Source organism: Emys orbicularis, chromosome 10 (assembly GCF_028017835.1).
Source record: "Emys orbicularis isolate rEmyOrb1 chromosome 10, rEmyOrb1.hap1, whole genome shotgun sequence".
Lineage (NCBI taxonomy): Eukaryota > Metazoa > Chordata > Testudines > Emydidae > Emys > Emys orbicularis.
In genome coordinates, this window is record NC_088692.1 from 90,066,195 (window position 1) to 90,075,137 (window position 8,943).

General features: G+C 64.9%; 1 protein-coding gene across 1 annotated transcript in view; it reads right to left on the reverse strand.

Annotated features, from left to right (window-relative positions):
* The window catches only part of ANPEP (alanyl aminopeptidase, membrane), a 28,937-nt gene extending 20,679 nt beyond the window's left edge, over window positions 1-8,258 (reverse strand). Inside the window, exons 1-3 of the mRNA XM_065412053.1 lie at window positions 8,212-8,258; window positions 3,088-3,761; window positions 734-876 (exon numbers count right to left, since the gene is read on the reverse strand). Of these exons, the coding sequence (XP_065268125.1) occupies window positions 734-876; window positions 3,088-3,755 (811 nt within the window). The 5' untranslated portion in view covers window positions 3,756-3,761; window positions 8,212-8,258. The remainder of the gene's footprint in view (window positions 1-733; window positions 877-3,087; window positions 3,762-8,211) is intronic.
* Between the last annotated feature and the right edge of the window lie 685 nt (window positions 8,259-8,943).

Below are 8,943 nucleotides of genomic sequence, written 5' to 3' on the forward strand. Positions count from 1 at the left end.
GGAGTGGGCCCCTTGCGTGGCCCTCTCCTTGCCCCCCCCCCGGATCTCTCCGGCACTGGTCCCAGCCACCAGCGTGGGGCAGAGCTGGAGTCCCCCTAACACCAGTTTGGTTTCCTGCTTTGCTTCCCTCATGCTTCTCCCCCTGCACCCACATCCCCCTTCGCCCCTCCCTGGGGGGGACGAGGGCTCCGGTCCCCCTGCACCCACATCCCCCTTCACCCCTCCCTGGGGGGGACGAGGGCTCCGGTCCCTCTGCCCCCCCACGGCCACGGCAGGCGCGGGCAGCCGAGCTCAGGCAGAGCCGCCCCAAGCCTGTGATGAGCGGAGGGGCTCTCAGCGGGGGCTGCCTGGCCACGTTGTGGGGCTGCGTGTGGGCATCAGGCTCAGGGGAGCTAGTGGGCAGCCCGGTGCTGAGCCCACGTGTGAGTTCATCCCACTCCCTACTTTCCAGCCCCTTCCTCTTCTCTGCTGGCTGTTCCCCCCTGCCCCCGGGGGCCCCGGGTGCGCTCAGTGCTCGGCTCATCTCCCAGCGGCCCCATCTCGCCCAGTGACCCGGCCAGCCAGGGAACATCCCCAGGGTCCCGGGGGCAGACTCAGCCCAGGCCCTGCTGGAGCTGTGGGGGGCCAAGGAAGCCCAGTGGGCGCAGCCCGTGGGGAGGGGCAGGAGGCAGGGTGGAGGCTGCTGGCGCAGGGCACCCTGTTCCCAGAGCGGCCGAGGCCCCGGCTCACTCACTCTGCACAGGCATGTTGGACAGTGCCGTGTGGCTGGGGCTGTGGATCAGTGTGACCGTGAAGTTGGCCTTCATGGCGGGCTCGTCGAAGCAGGGGAAGGCTTTCCGCGCGTCGGGAGCCTGCATCTGCGTGGTGGCCACGACCCTGCAAGCAAAGGCAGCCCGCTCAGCCCTGCCACCCCCGGCAGCCACGGCTTGGGGGTCCCGCAGGCGGGCCCAGGACTCCCCAGACCTCCTGCCGCTGGCGCCCCAAGGGGGCTGCTCACACCTGGGCTGGCCCTGAGCCCCCAGGCTCCCCGAGCCCCCGGCGGGGTCTGTCTGCACAGGCGAGCCCCAGCCTGGAACCACACAGCGCTGCGGGCTGGGGAGGGGAGCTGCAGACCCTGCCTGCCCTGCACTGGGCCTGGCCAGCACCGTTAGCCGCTGGCTGGCTGGGCATTAGCCACTCAGGGAGAGACAGCCCCCAGGGGAGGGGGAATGGGGGGGAGGAAGGGCCAGGCAGGCTGGGCTGGGGGGGCGGGAATGGGGGGGAGGAAGGACCCGGCCCAGGGGAGGGGGAATGGGGGGAGGAAGGGCCAGGCAGGCTGGGCAGGATGGGGAGGGGGAATGGAGGGGAGGAAGGGCCAGGCAGGCTGGGCCGGGGGGGGGGGGAATGGGGGGAAAGGAAGGACCCGGCCCGGGGGAGGGGGAATGCGGGGGAGGAAGGACCCGGCCTGGGAGGCCTGGGAGGGAGGGGGAATTGGGCGGGAGGAAGGACCCGGCCCGGGGCAGGGGGAATGGGGGGGAGGAAGGACCCGGCCCGGGAGGGAGGGGGAATGGGGGGGAGGAAGGACCTGGCCCGGGAGGGAGGGGGAATGGGGGGGAGGAAGGACCCAGCCCGGGGCAGGGGGAATGGGGGGGAGGAAGGGCCAGGCAGGCTGGGCTGGGGGGGCGGGAATGGGGGGGAGGAAGGACCCGGCCCGGGGGAGGGGAAATGGGGGGAGGAAGGACCCAGCCAGGCAGGCTGGGGGGGGGAGGGAATGGGGGGGAGGAAGGACCCGGCCTGGGGGAGGGGGAATGCGGGGGAGGAAGGACCCGGCCTGGGAGGGAGGGGGAATTGGGCGGGAGGAAGGACCCGGCCCGGGAGGGAGGGGGAATGGGGGGGAGGAAGGACCCAGACTGGGGGAGGGGGAATTGGGGGGGAGGAAGGACCCAGCCCGGGGCAGAGGGAATGGGGGGGAGGAAGGACCCGGCCCGGGAGGGAGGGGGAATGGGGGGGAGGAAGGACCTGGCCCGGGAGGGAGGGGGAATGGGGGGGAGGAAGGACCCAGACTGGGGGAGGGGGAATTGGGGGGGAGGAAGGACCCAGCCCGGGGCAGGGGGAATGGGGGGGAGGAAGGACCCGGCCCGGGAGGGAGGGGGAATGGGGGGGAGGAAGGACCTGGCCCGGGAGGGAGGGGGAATGGGGGGGAGGAAGGACCCAGACTGGGGGAGGGGGAATTGGGGGGGAGGAAGGACCCAGCCCGGGGCAGGGGGAATGGGGGGGAGGAAGGGCCAGGCGGGCTGGGCTGGGGGCGGGGAGGGGGAATTGGGGGGAGGAAGGACCCGGCCAGGCAGGCTGGGCCCGGGAAGGAGGGGAATAGGAGGAAGGGCACAGACAGCAGGAGAGGCGACCGTACCCCAAAGAGCTCCCCCCAGTGACATTAGGGATGTGGGTGGGGGGTCTGGGGCCCCAGGCTGCCAGCTGCAGCTTGTAGGATTTCCAAATTTCACCTGGCTTTAGCCGGCACCAGCAGCTGCTGTTAGACTGGCGTACTCGGTCCATAGGAGGGGGGTGCCCAGGGCTGACGAGGGGGGGGGAAGCCAGTACAAATTACTGGGGCCCGGTGGTCTGGAAGGGGGCCCGGGGCCCGGCTTCCCCCCCTCTCGTCACCTTACCGGGGCCCGGCGGTCCAGAAGGGGGCCCGGGGCCCGGCTTCCCCCCGCCTCTCGTCGGCCCTGTTTAGCCGGTCCGCCCTTGCTGGGGGGCCCAAAAAAAATTTTCACCGGGGCCCGAATCCACTCTCGGCGGCCCTGGGGGTCCCCAGCCCCGAAGTATCTCGCAGCTCCCCTCCTGCACATGGTATGGGTCCGTGGCAGTGTATGGGGAGGGAGCTGGACTTGGGGGGCGTGGGGACACCCTGCCCCTCAGGCATTTACATTGATTCTGCCCCCACAGCTACAGCCTGCAGCCAGCCCCGTGCCTAGGGAACCCTGGGCAGCTGGCACGCCCCCGGATGCTGCGGGTCACCCAAATTCTGCTGCAGTTTTGCCCCTTCCCTTGCCCCCCACTAGCCGGTTGCCCACCTCCTATTGTGGGGGCACCCCGGGGCCATACCTGTTCACTCCATCCTCCACATACTCGCTGCGGTAGAAGCCAGCCAGGTCATCGGCCAGCTCCCCCGTGAAGCTGCTGACTAGCTCGTAGCTCTTGCCTTTCTCCAGCGGCCCCTGGAGCTGCACCACCAGATACTGGGTCTGGGTCTCCAGCCAGGTCTTTGTGATGGGCGGGGGGCTGGAGCCACTCACCCCCTGCAGCGAGACAAGGAAGCCGCTCTGCTCCGTGTAGTTGAGCTGCTTGCTGTGAATCAGGATGAGGTCGGTGGCATTCTGGCAGGAGAAGCGCACGGTGCTGTTTCCTTTGAAGATGTAGAGGCCGGAGGCGTCCTTGGTCAGGAAGGGCTGCAGGGTCACGGCATAGTGCTCCGGGATCAGGGACTGGGGGAGTCTGAAGTTGTTCCAGGGATTGGCGGGGGCGGCCGTGGTGGCCAGGGGGGTTGTGTTGGTCACGTTGGCCGGGGTGGCCTTGCTGGGAGTGGTGGCTGGGGTGGCTTTGCCGGGAGTGGTGGCTGGGGTGGAAGCGATGCTGGGCAGCAAAGTCGCTGCGTTTTTTTCCTTCTCCTGCGAGTACACGACTGAGAGGGCGATGATGGTGGCCACGGCGCCCAGGCCCAGGATCATGCTCACGATGCCCAGGGTCTTGCTGACGAAGAAGCCGGCTGCCATGGTGCGCTGCTGGGGAGGGAGACGCAGGGCAAGTAGCAGTGCCAGGCTCACAGCAGCCTTTTATCCGGCTCCCAAGGGGCTATCAGCTCTGGGTTAATGGGTGAAGTATTAAATGGCTGGGAGGCTCACAAAGGTCACTGCAGCTTGGCAGCATCTGGGACAAGCACCTCACCCCCCCACCCCGCTCCAAGAGGAAGTTAATGGGAAATAGGGCGTCTGTGACAGCGCCTGTCTGGGGAAAAGCAACAGGATCAGTCTCCTTCCAAAAGGACCAGCACTGGTCTCCCACCACATGTGAAAGTGGGTGCTAATGGTTAGAGCAGGGGCCTAGAGGCAGGACTCCTGGGTTCTCTCCCCAGCCCTAGGAGGAGAGGCTACTGGTTAGAACAGGGGCCTGGACTCAGGACTCCTGGGTTCTATCCTCAATGCTGGGAGGGGAGTGGGTGCTCATGGATAAAGCAGGCAGGACTGGGAATCAGAACTCCAGGGTTCTAGACCCATATCTGGCTTGCTATGGGACCTTGGGTCATAGACTCATAGAATATCAGGGTTGGAAGGGACCTCAGGAGGTCATCTAGTCAGGGCCGGCTCCAGGGTTTTTGCCGCCCCAAGCAGCCCCCCCTTCCCCCCCCCCCCCCCAAAAAAGCCGCGATCGTGATCTGAGGCGGCAATTCGGCGGGAGGTCCTTCACTCCGAGCCGGAGTGAGGGACCCTCCGCCGAATAGCTGGACGTGCCGCCCCCCTCCGGTGTGGCCGCCCCAAGCACCTGCTTGTTAAGCTGGTGCCTGGAGCCGGCCCTGCATCCAGTCCAACCCTCTGTTCAAAGCAGGACCAATCCCCAACTAAATCATCCCAGCCAGGGCTCTGTCAAGCCTGACCTTAAAAACCTCTAAGGATGGAGATTCCACCACCTCCCTAGGTAACCCATTCCAGGGTCCCGTTAGCCGCTCTGTGCCTCAGTTTCCCCTATGTGACATGTTTACAGTCACCTCCATAGTGCCATATATAAGACACAGGCGGTCACTGGTCCACTCTACTGGGCACTAGTGGGGCTGTGTCCAGGTCTGGGAACCAGGCTTTTTAGGAAAGATGTGGAGAAAGTGGAGCACGTCCAGAGGATAGCAACGAAAATGGCACAAGGTTTGGGAAATCTCCCCTGTGAGGAGTGGTTAAAAACTGGGCATGTTTAGCTGCGAGGGGAGCTAAGAACAGCCTGCCCATCTGCGAAGGGCTGTTCTAAAGAGGACAGGGATCATTGTCTCTGGAACAGGCTGCCAAAGGCGGTTGTGCAATCCCCATCCCGGGAAGGTTTGAAGAGCAGGTTGGACAAACCCCTGTCAGGGTTGGTCTAGGTTTTCTTGGGCCAGCCTCAGCGCAGGGAGATGTACTTGGTGGCTTCTCGAGGGCTTTCCAGCCCTGGGATTCTACAGACACCTACCTCAGCAGTGCTGAGGCCACCTGGCTCCAGCCCGGCTGTTTGGAAAGCACCTCGCGCTCCCGGGGTGGGAGGCACGGGAAAAGCACAAGGCATTGTCAGGATGTTGGTGTGTGCACCTCCCTGGCTGGTGTGCTTTTGTGTGCGCACACCTGCCCACACTGAATGGGCGGGCTCAGGCCAGCGTCTCTCCCACCATGACACCAGGAGCCCTTGCCTGCTCTGGGAGCCTGACATGGGGGATCCTGGGGGTACAGCCGCTGCAGGCTGCTGTGGAGCTGGACAGGTGTGGGGGTTGCGGGATCTGCCAGCCACCTGCAAGGCTTACAAAGTCCATGATCTGCTGCATCGTGTAATAAAGTTTATCAGCTTATCGGGGGAGCAAATAACTTGCAGAGGCCCTGAACGAGGGCTCCCGGAAGTGCGTTCTCACTGCCCACATTTCAGTGCCAGCCAGGGGCCCGGGCAGAGAGAAGCCACGCCAAGGAGCACGCTCCCAGCCTCAGCGCCCAGAGTGCCCAGAGCAGGCCTAGGCAGGTCTGTAGGTGAAGGAACTTGAGTGCTGCTGCTGTACCTGCAGAGACAGGCCAAGCACCCACGCCATGGAGCAATGCGCTGTCCACCTCCTCAGCGGGAACCGCTTGGTTCCCGGTGCCCCACATCCTGAGTCCCTACAGCCTGAGCCTGCAGCATGGGGCCCCAGGTGTGGGAGCTGGGAAGTCGTGTGGGGCGTGTCTGCGAGGCAGCTCTCACTGGGAAGCCGGGGTGCTTAGCGACCCTGTCTGAGCTCTAGGACAGCAGCGTGACCCAGCCTTCAGAACAGTGCAGGGCATGGGGCCAGGCAGCCTGGGGCGCCCCTCCATTCTGGGCCCTGCTGGACCACCCCAGAGAGTGCACTGAGGTCCTGGGGCAGCTGGCAGTGGGGAGCGAGTGGGGCCAGACCTCAGTGCAGGGCCAGCAGGACTTTGGAGAGGACGTTGTGTGGAGCAAACACTGCACTTTGCAGAGCGTGGCAAACGCATGCAGCCTCAGCTCTCCTGGGCCAGCCCCCAGCCTGCAGCTTGGCTTGGGCAGACGGCAGCTCTGTGAATGAACCAACCGATGCTGGGGGGGGAACGTTCCCAGCTTCCCCTGGCTAGCTGCTGCATGGTGGAGCCACACCCATGGCCTGCCCCTCCGCCAGGCTTTCCCGGAGCCCCCTGCCCAGCCTGGCGCAGTGTGGCCGTTCCCAGCAGCCGGGCTGGACGCGAAGGGCCCCTGCAGCGGTTCCCACGCCGGGAGCCGGGAGCCGAGCGCGGGCTGGAAGGACGTGTTCAGACGGGGGGAGATTTGCTTTGGCAAAAGACACTGACAGTTTCCAGAAGCAAAATATCACGACCCCCCACCAGCTGGGAAGCAGCTCTCTTCCCCCCTGCTGCAGCCCCAGCCACCCCAGCCCGGGGACCAGCCCCAGATGTTTCCGCAGGCATGGAGCTCACGCCACAGATTAGCTGTGGGGACAGAAGCAAGGTTAGGCTGCAAATAGCCCTGGCCGGAGCTATCTCTGGAGTCGATCCCTGGGGCTGGGAAGGGTGAGGACCCACAGGCCCACCCTCCAACTCACACACTCAGTCCAGTCCCCCCCCCCAACTCACACACCCAGGCTAGCCCCCCACCCTCCCAGCTCCCACACCCAGTCCAGACTCCCACCACTCCAGCTCCCACGCCCAGGCCAGCCCCCCACCCCCAGCTCGCACACCCAGGCCAGCCCCCCACATTCTCCCAGCTCGCACACTCAGTCCAGCCCCCCCACCCCCAGCTCACACACCCAGGCCAGCCCCCCCATCCCCCTCACCTCACACCACCCTCAGCCCTCCCAGCCAGCTCACACACATAAACACCTCCAACAACTTGTTGACACAGAACAATCCCCACCCCTCTGTCACACACACCCTTGCTCCCCACCCCGCACAGTTCAATTCAAAGAAACTTTACTGGCAGGATGAATTCAACAAGTGTTGCCAAAGTGCAGGGAAAAGCCTAACCCGCTGGTCTGTGTCAGGGGCAAGGACACCCCCCCACCCACGGATCACTTGCTGTTTGGGGGTTGCCCCCGCCCCATCAGCCCCAAACACTTGACCCTAATCTGCCCCAGCCTTTCCAAGGGAGAAGGCTCTGGGTGAAAGTGCCCGTGTGCAGGGGTTGGAGCCGGGGAGAATGAGCTGTGTAGGCTGTGTGTGTGTAGGGGGTGCCTATGTGGTGGGCAGGGTGGATGGGGTGTAAGCGTGTGTCCAGCATGTAGGGGGTGTACAAGGTGTGTATAGGGTGCGTGTATGTGTAGGGGCTGTGCAGGGTTATGGTTTGTATGGGTGCACAGGGCGTAGGGGTGGGTAGGGTGTAGAGGAAGGTATGGGATGTATGGGTGGGTGTAAGGGGATGTATGTGTGGCAAGGGGCATGTGTGTAGGGATGTATGGGGGCATGTGGAGTGTGCAAGGTATATGGTGTGTGTGAAGGAGGAATGTACAGGGTATGCCGGGTGTATGTCTGTAGGGGGTATGCAGGGGTGTGCCTGGGGATGTACAGGGTGTGCGTACAGGGGTGTAGGGTGTGTGCACAGGGTATATGGTGTGTATAGGGGGTGTACAGGCTGTGCAGGGGGTATGACGTGTGCGTAAGAGGGTGTTCGGGGGGGGTGTAGGGGATTTACAGGCTGTGCAGGGTGCATGGTGTGTGTAGGAGGAAGTGCAGGGTGTGGGTGGGGTGTGCATAGGGGGTGTGCAGGGGATATGGATGGGGGTGCAGGGTGTGGGTGGGCTGTGTGTAGAGGGCTGTGCAGAGGATATGGATTGTGGGGGGGTGCAGGATGTGGGTGGGGTGTGCAGGGGATATGGATTGTGTGTGGGTGCAGGGTGTGGGGTGCATAGGGGCTGTACAGGGGATATGGATTGTGGGGGGGCGCAGGGTGTGGGAGGGGTGTGCATAGGGTGGTGCAGGGGGTGTGGAGAAGTAGGGACAGCCAGAGCAGGAGGCTCCCACTCACCTTTGTGGCTTCATCCCCAGGGTGCACGCTCCAAGCTCCACAGGGGCTGCTGCCTCCAGTCCCGGCCTGAGCAGGGATGTGGATCCACAGGGCTGCGGAATCTGCCTCCGCCTCCCCTCGGCTGGCCACAAACCAGCAGCAAAAGAAAGTTTCCTCCCAGTGCTCATGGGGAAGTAACGACCTGAACCACACTCACCACCTTAACCCCTGCACTGCTGGCCAGCCCCAGGCAGGCTCGGCTGCCAACAGGGCACTGCCCTGGGGAAGCTCACAGCGTGAGCGGGCCTGGCGCGGCTGGCAGGGCCCTGCAGTGAGGGATGTGCCATGCATCGGCTCCACGGCCTGGGCAGTGCCCATGTTGCTGAGCGGGGGCCCGAGGTGGAGGCTGGATATCGGATTCTGACCCACGGACCTTGTGGTGCTGGAGTCCCCCTGCCCAGGGACGGTGCCTCCCCCCCACTGCTCCCCAGGGACCATCCACCAAATTGCCGCCGAACAGCTGGACGTGCCGCCCCTCTCCGGAGTGGCCGCCCCAAGCACCTGCTTGACAAGCTGGTGCCTGGAGCCGGCCCTGGTTGCTACATCTGGGGCCATGGGCGTCAGTCACCGCTCCAGCCTCAGCGTGTTCCCAGTCCCTGCCGGCCCAGCCGGCCCTTACCCCGTTCCTGGCAATGCCGGGGGCTTTCTGGAAACGTACGGCACTGTGCCGGAGAAACTCCCTGGAGCAACACG